Genomic DNA, 17,484 nt, shown 5'->3' with positions numbered 1-17,484 from the left:
CCTTTTACTGTTACTTTTACTGTTACTTCATGTCTAGGTACCAGCAGTTCCTGGTTGAAAGCCAAAGACCCCTGGCTGTGAATGTTTTCCCCTATCCATTCTTTTCATCAGAGTGTATAATCAGTTTTTGCTGATAAGATGCTGCACAAAAATTGGTTAGGATGTTATTTCCTCATGAACTTTGTGCAGACTTTGGCAGACATCCATATTTCTTGCCTTTAAGCCCTTTAACTGAGCTCTTGCACTCTGATGAAACTAATTCCATAAGGAATTTCTCAAGGGGCAAATCAGACATGACTTAGACCCCTTGTTCACATTTATTGGTCTAGAAGGCAATTTTGTGTAAATTTATACAAAAGGAATAAGTCCTCCTTGACCTTGAAGTATATTTGGCAATCATTTTCCACTTTGGCTACATCGTGTTGCAACCGGATGTTTTCCACTAGCCAGCCAGTTTGGCAAGTCACTCCTTATTAGTCACTGCAGAGCCCATATTGGGGAGAAGTGGGGGAAGCAATTGGGCCATTGCCATTTAGCTTGGTCCATACCCTTCTGTTGTACTGTATTTCCAACAGGTAAGTCCTGATTACACTTCCCTGATCTTGGTTTATTCACTTCCATGAGAAGTCAGTTTCTTTAGCAAGGCTTTACTGTAGGTTTGTACAACCCCACCTCCCAAAGTAACAAGTCGTAGACAAACATTTAAGCTGTCCTCTGTATGTTTCTCAGAACAGAGACTAATTATAGAATCTGGCTCAGGTTGTACTTCAAAAGGAAAGGTTTGAGGGATATTTGTGCATGGGTTTTTTATTTTTATTTTTAAACAGCCTCAGATTTTTGGCTGCTTTTATTAGAAGCCTTTGGCCAGTCAATGTATCGGCTCACTTTCAAACACTGTAGTTTGGCTCATTTTTGGTAACGGCCTGAGAGTTCAGTAAAAGAGCCTCTTGGGGCAAGAAGTAGTCCATTAAACATCTGTTACTGTTGGTGTATGAGCAAGTCTGCCAGTCTACCGAAGCCAGTTTATGCAGAGTCTTCCTTAACTGCTTAAGCCAACTTGAGCCTGAACTATGACCAGCCAATTAGCTTTTGGCAGTGGCTCCAAAGAAAACAACTTAACAGAAGAAGTAGAGGCTTTGCAACGCGCATTCTCCAGGATCCACAATGGCTTGTAGCTTTGTGTATTGATGTAGAATTTGCCTTCACTGACCAGGAAAGCTTTTCTCCTTGTGACCTCATCCTTCACTTCCAGTCCATGTGGAATGTTTACTGTAATAAGGGATACCCCATAGTGAATCTATGTAAAACTGCACTTCATCTTCACATGCAAAGCTAATCATTACGGGTTCAGTTCAGTTTCACAGGTGCAAGAGTAGTTCCCAATGGGATTGTTTGCTTTTGTTATTAGGTACCAGGTATTCTGCTAGAACTTTGACATTCAAAATTAAATAATCTTCCTATAAGTATAAACCTGAACAATTTTGGAACAGGGATTATATTTGCTCTGGGGTAATGGTCTTTGACAGCACTGTAGTACAGAGCCCACACATGCTCACATTTTTAAAAGACATAATAGGATCTGGAACAGTATGTAAAATTCTCAAATTCCAAATTTTGGAATATAGAGTCTATAAAGCAACACAGAGAGGAGGAGTTTTTCTTGGAATATTTCACGTTCTAGAACACAGCATTAAATGTTTTTTGTATGCCTAGTCATACAAGCACCTAGTATTTTCCCATTCTTGACCTTAAATATAGGAATAGCAATAAATGTGTTACCTTTAAAGAAGAAAAGAAAAAGAAAGTCAGAGGTATTGGACATTTAGGACAATAATTGATTTTCAAAATGAAATCCCTGTAACATAATCCAGAAAATTGTCTTTGTTATACAGTGATGCTGTAAATCCTCACCAGAATCACACATAGTAAGAGCTTCTGAACAAATTATCCAGTTGCATAATTGGAGAAAATTAAACTTTCTTGAAACCGTGATGCATAATTAAATTTATATATATATATAAATAAAACCCAACTTGGTGATGAATCTGACGCTGCTAGCATATCTTGGATTCAGATCTCTTCCCCCTAGAATAGCCTCTGTAATGGTTTACAGACAAGGGACCTAGATGAGGTAACTTTTCCTCCAGCAACTAGATAATATCCTGAAATTGCGTTCCCACTTTAATCAATGATTCATTAGAAAGCGTGCCTTTGTATGAATGCCAGTTTTCCAATCTGATTTCCACCATGAAGTGTTTGTTTTGTCTTATTGTTTGGTGCATCATAATTGCTTGCTGTCTTTTCTTTTTAACTGTTGTGGGGCCCTGATGATTCCTGGTTAAACTGTGTGTGTGTGTGTGTGTGTGTGTGTGTGTGAGAGAGAGAGAGAGAGAGAGAGAGAGAGAGAGAGATAGATTTTTGATTTCAGCAGTAAATAGATCCTGTACTAAACTGCTTGTGATGAGGTGGGAAATGCACATTTATCCTTTATTTAGCATATCTCACTTGCTTAGACTCCACTGTGCAAAATTAACCATTTTTACTTGGAAGTAGTTCTCATTGTATTCAGTGGAGCTTATTCCCAAATAAGTGTGCACAACATTGCTACCTTGGTGTAGCATCTTGCCATATTCTCCAGTATTCTCCCTTCCAGGAGCAATGCATTATTTCTGAAGTTTACGTTTTAAGGGTAATTCTGCTTTCTAGTAAAATTGCAAAAGGGTGCAAAGCCGAGCTTGTTATCTGGGTAGGGGGTGCCTACATGCAGCTCAATTTACCCTTCAGATTTATAGGTCATACAGAAAAACTGCCCCCACTTGTGAGCAAAGGTGGTCTCTGCCTAAAACCCCATTAACAGTATCATTTAAAAAAGACCCTACTATGTTATTATGTGCTAGCAAATATACATTATTATGGTTGGTGGTGTCTATGTACAGAAAGGACTGGTACACTACATTGCCTTCCTCTTTGAGATCCCTTTCAAAGATGTCAGGGATGAAGGGAAAGTCTTTACTGTCTCTGCAGCAAGGTCCCAAGAACAGTGCTTTTCTCCACAGGATTGAATGGGAACCATCACTAATATGGGTGAAAGTAAAAGGAGCAATATGGGTGAAAGTAAAAGCCTGCCAACCTAGCAGTTCGAAAGCACCCCCGGGTGCAAGTAGATAAATAGGGACCGCTTACTGGCTGGAAGGTAAACGGCGTTTCCGTGTGCTGCTCTGGTGCCGGTTCGCCAGAGCAGCTTCGTCACAGTGCTGGCTCCCGGCCTCTAGAGTGAGATGAACGCACAACCCTAGAGTCTGTCAATGGCTCGTACAGGCAGGGGTACCTTTACCTTTACCTTAAAAGGAGCACATCACTGTGAAAACCAAACCAATTTTATGTCCTTGAAGTCTCCAAGCCACTTTGAAATTATTTCTTTATTTATTGCATTTACAGTGGTGCCCCGCAAGACGAATGCCTCGCAAGACGGAAAACTCGCTAGACGAAAGAGTTTTCCATTTTGGAGGTGCTTTGCAAAACGAATTTCCTATGGGCTTGCTTCGCAAGACGAAAATGTCTTGCGAGTTCCTGCATTCCCCCCCCTTTCCCCCCTTTTTCTGAGCCGCTTATCCACTAAGCCGCTAAAAGCCGCTAATAGCGCTAATAGCGCTAATCCGCTAATCCGTCAATGGGCTTGCTTCGCAAGACGAAAAACCCGCTAGACGAAGAGACTCGCAGAATGGATTCTTTTCGTCTTGCGAGGCACCACTGTATATCCCTCCATTTTCTCAAAGGAGTGCAAGGTGGCACAGATACCCCTCCACATTTAATCCCAGTGACAAACCTGTGAAGTATGTTAGGCTGGGGCAGGGGAGGGGGCTAATGACTGGCCCAAAGTCACCCAGAACCTTGGTCTCTCAGGTCCTAGTCCAGCACTCTGTCCACTACATCACGCTGACCTTTGGTGGAAAGCTGGGAACTGTTATAAATAAAGAGCAAATCAGAGAGGTTTGCATTTTAACACAAAAACACAAGAAATACAAAATCCAGGTTTGTAACATCGTCAGCTTAGAGGTGCATTTAAAACATGAAAGTTAAGGAGGAGCTGGACATGCAGAAGCCAGTACATTCTCTGCATTGGAATCCATTGATAGCACAGCCTGTCAGTTGATGTGCCGTTGCAGCTTTGAAACTCTTTCAGCTGAGCTAATAGTTCACAGATTGGTTTTTAATTACTGTGATTATTCTTGTTCCCCTGGAAGCTATTTGTCTTTGCTTTTGGTTCTTATGCTGCAGCTGTTGCTCCTGCTGCTGAACATACGTTGCATTTTTTGGCTTGCTGGTGTTCTCCAAACAGGCCTGGGGAACATCCTTTGGTTGCTCCTTTATGGCCTTTGCATTAGGTTTGGCCTAACAATTAGGCAGAATATGTAGAAGAGAAGGAAAATGTTTTGGTACATGGGGCAGGAGGCCTTAATATAATGATTTGTTTGTTTAAAGGTGCATGTCTTCCATCCATTTTGTATATCATGTTTGAAGCATTAGAATGCATATTCTGTCCAGCTAACTGACCCCATGGGCTGCTTTCAAGAAGCACAGAGCCAAACATGGTTTTAAAGAGCTGCCGTTGCTCTTTGGCTCTATGGTTGGCTCTTGCTGGCCCTGCATCCTAGCCGTGGTGGGGAAAAATGTCCACAGAGTATCTAGATTTCCAGCATATATTTTCTGGGTCATAGATGCAGTATGATCTATGAGATGAGTATTATATGCTTGTACGGTGGTATCACTTCTATTTTTTGAGCTGCCAGAGTTAACCATGAACACCTCCCTTGTTCTCTTATAAGGGCAATGGCATTCCTGTAAGTTCTGGCTGAAAAAAAGCCCTGGGTGGTATGTTGTTATTCATAAAGTAGCAAATCCAAAAAGATGCCAGCTGTTGGATCACAGCAGAGCGCAAAGGCAAGTCCTGGGCTTGTTGGTAGCCCACTAGAGTTGCCAGCTCCTGCCCCTGAAATGGTTTCTGTTCCTTTTCAGAGCTCCAGAGTCTTCATGCTAGGACAGTAAGAGAACAACTCTTATTTGAAGGCTGCACGTGGTTCCAATATAATAAGCCATGGCATGCCAGTTGTTGTCTATCTCAGGTCAGTCATGTTTGCCCCAAATAGGCATTTCACATTAATTTTGTACAGGGCTATTTTTCTAGAAAAAAGGAGTGCCCAAACTCACCATGGGCGCCTCACTTTTTCTCTTATAACGGCAATGGCACCCACCTGACAGGTGCCAGAACTGAGTTCCAGCTGGGGAAAACCCCCTGGTTTTGTATCATTAACCATTACGTAATGGACTTCATATTTCTTGGACATGCTGAGAGTAATATAGAGCAAAACTTTACCAAATCAATTGCTACTGATGATATGTGAAAACTAAAAGCAGATGATAAACTTGAGGGTCAGGTGGTAATATTTATTACACCAGGAAAGAGTCAAGATAATGAATAATATCTGCACAATTATTGGTTTCCTTTTCTACCTCCTGGTAGAGTTAAAAACGGTTTCAGTTTTCATAGCATGTTGGCTAAGGAATCCAGGAAAGGAAAACTAAACTAGATTAGTGGAAGTTAAGCAAATTGCATCTTGATGGATTTAGAGCCTATGCAGAATTGGGTTGATGATAGCACACTTTAAACTACCGGTACTTAACCGTCACTTTGGTGGCAAGTATTTGGTTGTAAATATTACTCCAAATTTCAGTACACTATATCTGAACTTAAATATATGTAAGAAATACTTCCCACATTAGTTAGAAAGGCAAGCACTCTCTCTTCCTTGTGAAAATGTGAGATCAGATGGGTTAACAGGTATGTTTCTTTTGCAAAAATGCAGAAGCTCCCCAAATAGTCTTTGGAAGCAATGGATCCATTCTAGAACATATTTTTTCTCTCCTGTTTTCTTGCTCAGCTGCTTCTATTTCCTTGCAATTTCTCCAGAAGAAGGAACCTTAGTCCTGAAATTATATTAGAGGTCAATCAGAGCAGGCTTTAAAGGATCCAAAGGTCTACCAGCAGCCCTGAATTTCTTCAGCCATAGCAGACTTCCAAACTTTTAAACGGTTGCTTCGCAGTCCACAAAAGCTGGTCCATGACACCATATTTCTTCTGTTCCCTCCCTGCATTTTAAAAAAAAGTTCATGCAGAAATTCTTGAAGCTGTTATTTGCATTGTTGAATATTTCAGTTATGAATGGTTTCTAAATAGCTGTACACAAAATAATTAAAATCTTATGTGTAAAAGGAACAATTTCTTTTATTGCACCATAATCTAGGAGACAGGAAGGAATAATGAGAAGATAAAATGAGAGCAGTCCTGTTGTGCATTGCTGGGTTCCTAATTTTAAAAAAAGGAAACAAATTTGGGATTCGCACAACCTAATTAAAAACATCACACCACTCAAAGCAGCAGTAACAAAACTGTATACCCAATATAGCTTTGGCTGCAGAGAGACTGAAGAACTTGTCCTTTTGAGAGAACAGGTTTTTGTTCCTTAGAACTATCCTCCTGCATGGAAATACTTAAAGTTAAAAATGAACATATATATGGTGGCTCCCTGAAGAATAATTGTGAGCAGTAAATATTAATGAACCAAATATGTGACCTGAGCAGTTACTAGGGTTTGGAAGCTTTGCCTTCAGAGAGAACTAGGGAGGCAAGGGAAAGAAGAAGGAAAATGTATTACCTTTTAATACTTTTTTCCTGGTCTGATAGTTAAATGCTAATTGGGAGCTATTTGTTGCAGATGGAAACTATTTTTAAAAGGAATGAAGGGTGGGGGCAGAGAAAGAATTCTGGCTCGGGCCATTTTTTTCTAATTTTACTATTTCTCTAGAATTCGTAATGCAACCGCCTTCATAGTGCCATTGTTGTGAGAATGTGCAAAAAGTCAGGAGTTGAGGGGCTTTGATCCACCCATCAGAATAATTGACATTGGGTTGTATCTAATGCTAGTCCTATTCAGAATAGACCAATTGAAATTGATGAACCTGACCAACTGAAGTCCCATAATTCCAGTGGGCTGATAGTCAAATATAGCTAAATACAACCCATTGTGCAGCAGTTGTCCATGCTCCAACAATATGTGGAATATGCAGAAGAGGGATGGAGAACCTTACCTTTCTTCATAGAATCCAGCATGTTCTAAACGACTGTAGGGGAATGGCTGTCGTTCTGTGGTGGAATGCATTCTTTGCATACAATAGGTTCCAGGTTCAATCTCTGGCATTTCCAGGCTGGGAAATACAGTGGTACCTCGGGTTACAGACACTTCAGGTTACAAACGTTTCAGGTTACAGACTCTGCTAACCCAGAAATAGTACCTCGGGTTAAGAACTTTGCTTCATGGTGAGAACAGAAATTGTGTGGCAGCAGCGGGAGGCCCCATTAGCTAAAGTGGTACCTCAGGTTAAGAACAGTTTCAGGTTAAGAACGGACCTCCAGAACGAATTATGTTCTTAACCTGAAGTACCACTGTATTCTTGCATCAACCTCAAAGAGCCGTTGCCATTTAGTGTAATTTGGGGTGGGAGACCTTTGGCCTTCCATATGTTGGACGGCAACAACAAAAGTAAATGGAAAGCAAAATGATTTTCCCTCAGAAAGTCACAGCATATCTCTTCTTTGACCTTCTAAAACTGATTTTCTCTCCCTTCAAAGCTGGGCCTAAAGTGTTGAACTCCTTTCCTGCTCCTAAGGGGGGGGCAGGGGAGAGAGGAGCATCTTCACAGCGTTTTCCCCCTCCCCACTTTTCCATTTGTCTATAGTATCTTGTTAAACTGGAAGGGCACTTCTATTTTCTTTGGTTTTATTGACCATCTTATATTACCTATTTTGTATCAGTGTGAAAGGATGTCTAAGAAGCCCTCTGGAATTGCAAAAGAAAGTTCAGCCTTGGGGCAAGCTGTTTGTTTAGGGTTTTTCATAGAAGGGTTCCTTTTGTATTTTAAGGTCAGCAGCAGGTAAGGAATACAGAACTGAACTGGTGGTCTAGAGATCCTATGAACGGCTGGACAAAGGCAGTATTCTTGCTCAGGAACCACTTGCCAAAGTTCTCACATAGATCTCCAGGCTTTTTTGCTGTACAAGAACAAAGACTTCCTTGCATTTGTAGCCTCAGCACAATTGTGCCACGGTTATTACTATTTATCTGTTATCCTTTCCTGTCTCCTTTAAATGTTTTTGGAAACTTCTGAGCAGGAATGTATTTCTTTTAAAAAGCTCATAAACTTCCATAGGCAAGTACTGTAGGCGCTCCCTCTTCAGTTCCCAGTCTCACACTGTGCACTCCTCCATCCAGATCTAGATGTCCAAAGACAGAGAAAATCTGCTTTCTCCATTGAAACTAAATAGGGCAAGACTTTGCAAGCATGTGGCCTCTTGCGCTCACTGGAGCTTCTGCGCCTGGCAGAACTAGCTAAGTGGTTGCTTGGGGCAAGATCTTATTTTCCAGGATTCCTTGCACTGTGATTGGATTGTTCACAGCATCCAGTTAGGCCCCGGGAACTTTGGCAACATTGGAAAGAGCCCTGGGGCAAACCTCTCAGGCTGGGCATTGCAGCCACTTGCAAGAAATAGTTGCATCAGGGCAACCTGTGTAGACACTCCTGCCATAACCTGGCAGTGTCAGCCTGAAGAAGGATGGGATGAGCACTGTGAATCACACTTTCCCCTCTAATTATGCTCATTGATTTGTCAGGGGTGATGCAACAGATCCCTAGTGAATTTTGGCAAAACAGTCTTATCTGAACTTATTTTCCCACCTTGCAAAATCGCAAAAAATAAAAAATCTCTGCTGACTTTTTAAGCTACATTTTAGCTACCACAGCTCTGTAGTTTGAGTCCAAAAATCCCTGAAAGAATTCTTAGTATTGTAACCGTATGATTTGCAGAACCACAGTCTCACATTATCTGTGAGAATGGTTGTTCCCTGAAGGTGGCCTGCCACCATTCAGTACCCGTTAAAGAAGCGTTTAAAAGATTTAGGGATTCAGCACAGCTGTGTTAATATTTTATTGCTTGTAAAAGCACATCTCTAAATATTCTCTGAAGTCCTGATGAGAAATGGGGGATGTTTGAATGTCTTTCTTTGTGGAGCTTGGTGGTTATTTGCATTGTCTGCTGAAGACAGTGTGGTTGGTGGGGGTAGTGGTGTCTTTGGACTATATGGTAGGTCCTCTTTGTCATTTGATAACAAAAAGGAGATCCTGAGCCAACTGGAGAGGAGTGAAATGTACTGAGCTGTGACTGAGTCTGGACTGGCCCACACTTTGGCTCAGCAAATTCAAAAATAATACACTACAACGCTATACTGGCTTCCTTTTCACATTCTTCTTCGGTAAAAGGACGAGCTAGGGGGAAAGGACGTCTCTTTTTTTACCAGTGTTCTTATCTGTCTCAGTAATAATTCCACAGGCAGGACAGTAGTTTTGAACAGCTGTAAAATAAATTAGATTAGAATCTCTACACTTTGCTTGCTCTCTGGTCCTATAACTTCATCATAGTCAGATGGTTTAATTAAGAGGCATCTCCTTCCCTTCCATCCCAGTATGTCTAGAGGCTTTGCATGCTCTTTTTTCAATCTCTTAGGAAACAATGGACTTTAAAAAACAAAACAAAATACATATTATTCAGGGATTTGTGTGGAGGAAGAACCCATTAGTTATTCTCAGCATTCCACTTGTGTCTACAGTTTACTTACAAACAAGTCTGGTATTTTTTTACTGTTAGCAAAATATTTAACCAGTTACTTATGGCAGTTCATACAAATTTACAAAGCGGGAGTACTGTAGTGTTGGAAGCCCTGTAATTAAAGGTGTTATTACGACACATGAAAATGATCCATTGCTGTGAAAGAATTGGTCCATCTTCAGAATAATACAAATATTTAAGGAATACATTGACATTAAAAGTTTGCTCTGCCAGCTGTGACACCAGATCCTCTCATCTGTATTCCTTTTGTGCCTCAAACAGAAAATACCAATTTGATCCTTTTTGTTGCAAATACCAGGCTAAGAAAGGAGGTTCTAGGGGCTGGGTATAACAATGGTATTTATCAGAGTTTAGTACATTTGTGTTCTTCCTGCATTAAAAAAAATCCACAAAATAAATTGAACCTCTCATTTCTTGTTCTGATCTAAAGGAGGGGTAGAGCTGGGTACCATTCGCATACTGGTGAACATTCAACCCAAACCCCTGATTATCTCTCCCAGTGGCTTCGTATAGAGTTGAAAAGCATGGGGGAGAAGACGGAGCCCTGTGGCACCCAACAAGTGAGAGTCCAGGGGTCTGAACACTCATCCCCCAACACCACTTTCTGGACACAGCACAGGAGGAAGGAACGGAACCACTGTATAACAGTTCTCTCAGCACCCAACTCCTCTTGACAGTCCAGAAAGATACCATGGGCAATGGCATCAAAAGCTGCAGAAAGATCCAGCAGAACCAGGAAACAGCTTTTTCTTCTATCCCTAGCCCACCAGAGTTCATCAACCAGCACAACCAAATCAGTTTCAGTCCCATAATGGGCCTTAATCCCGATTGGAAGGGATCCAAATGATCCCTTCAATGACCATCCACTCAGTCACCTTGCCCAGGAATGGGAGATTTGCAAGACCTTGGAAATAAACAGTGTTTTCAGCACAATTTTTTCCTCTAACTAGAGGAGCTATTTTATTGGATTAACAGGAAAATCTGGTAAAATTAATCTGAATACATAGTCCAGGAATACAAATGCATTCTCTTTAAACATGAGTATACACTACCTATTTTTCCCCCAGGTCGTTAGTTCACAAGATACTGCTTTTGACCATATGAGCAATCCAGATATTTCGATGGAATGCTCTCACTTGGCCAGAGCTTGTCATGCCCACCAGGTGACTGTGGAAGTGGCCCCAGCAAGTTCTGTAGAAGTGCTTATTAAAAGAGCTGTTGAGACCATGAGGATTTAATCTCGAATGCTTCCATGCCTGAAAAAAGTATTGCGTGAATGAATGATTCCTCAATTAAAATAGGACTTGACGAGCACTAGTTTTGTTAAATCTGCTATGAATGGTCCTTATGAGAAGCTGGTGAAATTATCAGAGTGGTGATGGAAAATATTATGTGCTTATTACCAAGGGCAGGATTTCAACAGTTTGAGGGAAATTGCTTCCTTGTTGTTCCTAAAATATTGCCACCTTACCGGTTGCAAAGAAATGTCTAGCTAGATTGGTATAAATAAAAGATAAAACTGGCACAATTTTAACTCCATTATCTTAACACAATGGACTTTGTTGTTATATTAATCATGAAAATCAATATGTTTTTATCCAATGGAAAAAGCTTTGGATTTTAGACCATAATAGAGATAAAGCATTAAATGCCTATTGAGTTAGTAAAAAAAAATTTTCATCAAGTCTTTCAGACAAGGACAATATTTTCCTCTCCTTCTGGGAACTCTTGTAGTCTAACTTAATAGTTACTGACTAAGGGGTTGGGTGAGCTTTTGGGGGGCTTGCATCTGTTCTTGGTCTTCCAGATGTTTCATGATACCTTTGTGATGATGTCTGCTTACAGGATCTCTCTCTATTGGTTTGTCTGCAGGTGCTGCCGGGCGCTCGATTGATTGCTGTTGCCTCACCAGCTGATCCTGCAGCTGGTGGCGTTGATGGATCTCCACTCCAAGGGAGTGATATCCAAGTCCAGTATGTCCAGCTGGCGCCTGTGACGGACCACTCAGCTGCTAATCAAGTACGTAGATCTTTTCTCTGTTTGAAAAGGAATGATGGGCATTTGTCTCCCGCTGGGCCTGTGATTCTCAGTTTTTGTAAAAGTGTTGCCTATAGTAAGTGTGTTCTTTTATATTTAATGATAACTATCTCTCTCCTGCCTCAGTTTCAAGTTTAGTGGATTTGCCCTATAATGGCATCTGGAATCTATGCCTTGGATACCATTTGTATACATTTGTTTATTTTGCACAGTTTGTCCTGTTTTTCATAGCATCAGAGTGGGGGACTTCCCTTATGTTTTTAATCTTGTCTTTGCTATCCTAACCCTTGCAATTGCACAGTATTTGAATCAGAAGTTGTATTTTGTGCTCAGCATGATTGCTGGTGTTTTTGAATAGATACAACATAAGAAAAGCCCTGCTGGATCTCAGGCCCATATCGTCTCACATCCTTTTGTCAGGGTGGCCAACCAGGTGCCTATGGGAAGCCCACAAGTTGGATCTTGAATGCACAGAAGTAGCTTCATCCCCAACACACCCAATCATTAATCTCCGGGTGGCTTTAAATTCTTGAGGGATAAGGCTATCAGTGGCAACTAGCTATTATGGCTATGTTCTGCCTTCAGTGTTGGAGGTAGTAAGCCTCTGAATATCAGTTCCTAGGAAACACAAGTGAGGAGAGTACTGTTGTGCTGTTGTGTTGCTTGTGGGCTTCCCTTTGGGGCATCTGGTTGGCCAATGCGAGAACAGGATGCTAGACTAGATGGGACTTTGGCCTGATCTAACAGGGCCCCTTTTATCTTATTATGATCTTACTGTAGGTAGAAGGAGCACATATGCCTAAGTATTTCCACCAGCCCTGAGTGAGGAAGCCTATGAGTTCTGCTTAGAATCTGAGGCTCTCTTTTGAAAAATAAAATAAAAGTATGATGATTATTTAAAGGGTCTCACTTAAGATTTTTATGGCTTTTCATGAAAGACTGAGCTGTTGATCCAGGAGTTTCCCAAAGTTTCTTAAGCTGAACTTCATTCTTGGCGCACATGCCAAGGCTGGCTACTGCTGCTTAAGTGTAGTGTGCCCCAGCATCTTTGGCACTGTATCTTAATAGTGTCCTTGGAAGCGATCTGCAAATTAAGCCAGGGTTCCAAGTCAAGCTGGTTTCAGGCCAAGTCCCCCAAAGCAAGAGGCAGATCCAGGCAGACTCAAGAGCTACTTGTTACCCAAGGGTGAGCTGGAGGCAGGTTCAAGAGTGCTGGGGGTCAGAGCCAGGAAATTAAGTCAGCCCAAGGTGAGTCACTCCAGAGCTTGGCAGTTCCCAGAGCCAAGAACATTCTGTACTCTTTCCGTAGCCAAATGGGGGGAGCAAACTTCGGCCTCAGAACCAAAAGGATATGACCCCAGACTCTAAATCAGCATGTGTAGGCCTCTAGCTTTTTCTTGGATTGTGATGTGGCCTGAATGAACTCCCCAGCCCTGGTGCAGATGAAGTGACCGGGGAGAACACAATGACGAGTTGTGGTTACATCTCTTCTACACACTGCCAAGCCATAATACTACTGATACAGTATTGCCGCTTATGGTGCTTCCATTCCTAGAGTTCAGATTGTCAGCTTTTCCATTCCCAGCCCCTGTTTTGTAGCTATTTCTAACCTGGCTGCAACCATTGGCTCAGATTAGTATGTTCCATGATTTAAGTTAGAATGGTACTCTTCTACTTGACATGCTTCTACACTTTTTTGCCAGCTTGAGGTGCAAAATTATAAATTATTATAAATTATAGCTCTGCAATGGGGTTTTTTGCAAGCCAAAGGCCCGGTGTTTCAGGGGCCTCCTTTTGGAAGCAACTCCATTAAGGGGCAGTAGAGTGGTTTGGAATGTCCAAAAGACAGCTGTCTTGTACCTCCTTTTTGGATACATACAGAGCAGGTAGAGCAACCAGGAGCACACAAAGCTTTTTTTTTTCCATTAGGCAGCATAAAAATGTATAGAATTCTTGGTGAAAGAAGGAGCAGGGTGCCTGGTTGTATGTTACAAATATCTATAGACAATTTGGGTGCTTTATACTCTTCATTGCAAAACATTTGACACTATAATCTTGCATAACACTTTATATCTGTCCACAAATATTCAAACTGTTTTGTGGAAACCTGGGGTTCCCTGTTGTAAAGATAAGGAATGATGAACCCGCTCCCCCTGAAAGATATCTTGCCTGTCATTGCCCATTCCCCCCTGTAGCTCCAGGGAGTTTGGGATGTACTTGAGGTTAGGAGTGGGTGAATCTGTCCATTTTTGTTTTTCTCAGTTTCTAATTTTTCCACGCTTAAGTTCAATTCTCCAATTTCCACATCAGTTTGTGATTTATTTTTTTAAAGTCCTCATGACAATTCTTCAGCAAATTTCTAATATCACATGTTTCCCTACTAGACACATATTTAAAGCAGTTTTCCCCAACACTGCACATTTATGTATGTTATTTCCACTAATGCATACGTTTATATGCACACTTTACCCTAACATATGCATTTTTGTACACATTGCTTGGCTGGAGAATTGCATTGCAAAATTCGGAGAATGGTGAATTTCAAATTGTCCCTTGCTGGTACTGTTTGTTTCCAAGAGTGTGTATCAAACATGGAACAACCCCTTCTCAAATCCATAATTCTTTATTTCTGGAAGCTGAATGGCACTGTATGGCCCTAGCACTGTTGATAATACACAGGATGTATGCAGTATTGTAGGCCTGGGAATAGTTAAAGAAGTACGATTAAACACATTTCTCAATGAAGAAGGAATATATGGGCTGGCCAGTTACTTAAAGCTGGTGTGAAGTTCCAATCAGTCCCCACCCACAACTGGCAGTACACAAAACTATCCTCATTAATAATAAAAAGTCCCCCTCCTCTCCAATCCCTTCCCGGTCTGAAATATGCTTTTAGAGATGATCGGACTGTTGTGGAATATTATGTAACCTTTGGTGTTGATGCCTTCTGGGTGGGGGATCACAAGGCAGCATGAACTCAAGAGTGTCTGCAGGTCATCTATTGAACAACACGTGTCATATCTTGCCAAGCCTCTCTTGTCACTTGTACAGTGTCAAGTTCAAACTTGTTATGTTGGTAAACCCTTTTCAACATCAGCTTGTCTGCAGAAAAGCCCTGTTCATTGCAGAGAACTCTCATCTATATAGCATGCTGCTCAGGCCCCACAGGTCACTCTGCATGAATTGAGAGCATATCCTCAAAAATGCCCAGTGCTGCAGGGAAAGATCAGTTGTTGAACTTCCCCTATCAAACTATCTTTCATTGGGAGTTGGTTCACCAAAAGAATCAGTGTGTTGAGGAGCCCTAGATTCCCTGGAGCAAGTGGAACATAGTTCATGTATTCATTTAGGCACCTTAGCTCTGGAACTACCTTCCAAGGAATGTTAGACTGGCCCCAAAAGTATGAGCAGGAGGGTCTTGAAATACAGTGGCAACCCCCCCCCCAACACATGCAACACAGGATTGTGGGTTTCTCAAGAACTTCCCACTTAGCTCTTGAATCCTGCTCAGCAGTGGGGGGAGAAGCATTTGCATAAGGCAGTGAGTGATTTTACCCACTGAAAATATTTTAATGCTACCATTCTGTGGGATTATAAGAGAAAAAAAGTGAGCGTCACCATGAAAGTGTTACTTATTGGAACAATTCCAAATGGATCTCAGATTTTCTGTGTGTGCCAAACCATTGCTGCTAAATAAAGCAGCTATGGTAATAGCCCATCCTTTCTCTAAGGCACTAGGACTCTTCCCAAATGTCCCTCAGACATACGGAAGGCAAAAACCTTCACTGTCATCTGAATTGATGCCCTAGGCAGTTGTCTTCACAGCAGGAGAGTCCTGCTTTCTTAAGTTTGCTTTTTGACCTAGAAAGTGTTCCGCAGACATCTATTGCTGCTGGAGTGATGAAGGGTTCACGCATCATATAATCAGAAGTGTTCTCTTTTAGCAAACTGCCCTCCTGGTTCCTGGCCTCTGAATTTTCCCATAAATTACCTTCCAACCGGGTGAGAGGCATTGCTCGCGACTTCATCCTCCCCTTTTGCTGCTCAGATTTTGACAGGAGTCGGCCGTTTTGAATCCAGCGATAAATCTTTACATCTGTCTCCCACACCATTGGCAGCAACAGTGGAATTGCTCTCTTTCAGACACTTTGCGCCGTGTTAGCTTTTAATATTGTGGTTAACCACAGAGATTATACCATGCTGAAGATAAACTGAAAGGAATGTTGAAACTTAAATGAAGGAGTGGGGTATGTTAAAATGCAGACAAGGGTAGAGATGGCTTTGCTGGAACTGGCAGGGCTGACTGCAGAGCCCACTGGTGCAAGTGAGATAAATCAGTATGGGCAGCCCATGAAAACAGTTTGATTTCTGAATAAAAAGAGAAGACGCTGAGGGGTTGGTGCTGCAGTAAAGCTGATGCAGGAAATGTGCACTGGATTATACCTTCCTTTGGGGAATTTTTACTCCTGGATTTCCTGCTTAGCACTACAGCCACAATCCAGGAAGCACAGGAAAGGGTCATCAAATGCACCCTTTTGGTACAGCTTCAGTTGCTGCGAGGATGTTTTTTTGAGTTGCGCAGAATTTTTCACCAGTTAGACAACCTTGCCTAACTCCAGCACTTGCATGCTTCCACCCCAATGAAGGCTCGATGACTTACAGTTTGTATCTTTTACTCAGTGTCAACAAAACTATAGTTAGCACTACTTAATGTGCTCCACAGCAATTTTGGTCTCAACAGGCACCATTTAGCACTTTCCGGATTCAGCGCAAAACACAGATATTAATAACCGCCCACCTGAGGACCTGTGGCCCACAAATTAGGTGCTTAGGTGGCTAATGGATAACATTCTTGTGGCGGAGTATGAACAAGGCAGCTTCAGGCGTGAACAGATGCCAGCTTGCAACCCATCTCACGTCTAGGCTCCTTGTTTATTTTCACGCGCTGATTAAGTTCTTTCCTTACAGAAGTTCTAATGGTTCCTGACATGTTAAATTACAGTAATAACATTGGGAGTACCACACAAGAATTGTTTTTCCTTCCCTTTGCTGAAATTGGTGCGAGGGGAAATGGCTTCCACTTTAAAGCCAGCCCTTTGAAAGCCTTTAACATCTGGCTAAATTTTGGATAATTAAGCCTGGGTTTGCAAAGAAGCTGTTTTAGAGAGTTCTTTCTTCCAGGTGTTTGGGTGGCCCCTTCAGCTGCAGACAAACTGTTGTTGTGAATGTTCATATTGGTAACTTAAAAAAATAAAGAATAAAGTGAGCATTACCCAAATGGCCTGTAAAATTGAAGGCGGGTGGGGGGAGGTGTTGGGAAGTCTGTAGCTGGCAGGAGAACAAACAGAAGTAGGCAGTAATTCATTTTAATGTGTGTGACCTTAATTTGAGAACAAAGTGTTGCCATTTTGAACTTCATAGGCTCTCTGTATTAATAAGCTAATCATTCACCACACAAGGGAGGAAAATCATTAGTTGGACTTTTATTCACTGGACAGTGAACCCTTTTCAGCTAGGACTCCCTGGCCCCATTTCCAGAGATTGCAAAGAGGTGATGGAAGAGTTGGACTATTAAATTTAAAAACAGATAGCCACTGTGCATTGGTTAGAACATAACTCCTACTGGCTTAACACTCGGCCACACAAAACCTGGTTTTGTAAAACCTAAAGCTTTTATTTCGCCTCTGAAAATGCTGGTGCTTTGGTGT

At 41.7% G+C, this 17,484-nt stretch overlaps 1 protein-coding gene across 2 annotated transcripts in view; it reads left to right on the top strand.

Moving 5' to 3' along the window:
* The window catches only part of BANP (BTG3 associated nuclear protein), a 146,843-nt gene that overhangs the window by 125,987 nt on the left and 3,372 nt on the right, over positions 1–17,484 (top strand). For both annotated transcript variants that reach the window (XM_081920218.1, XM_081920219.1), the window contains exon 12: positions 11,612–11,758. In XM_081920218.1, coding sequence (XP_081776344.1) covers positions 11,612–11,758 — 147 coding nt within the window. The remainder of the gene's footprint in view (positions 1–11,611; positions 11,759–17,484) is intronic.

This window comes from Podarcis melisellensis (genome assembly GCF_964234715.1).
Source record: "Podarcis melisellensis genome assembly, chromosome: 8".
Lineage (NCBI taxonomy): Eukaryota > Metazoa > Chordata > Lepidosauria > Squamata > Lacertidae > Podarcis > Podarcis melisellensis.
This window is presented reverse-complemented; position numbering and strand designations above follow the sequence as displayed.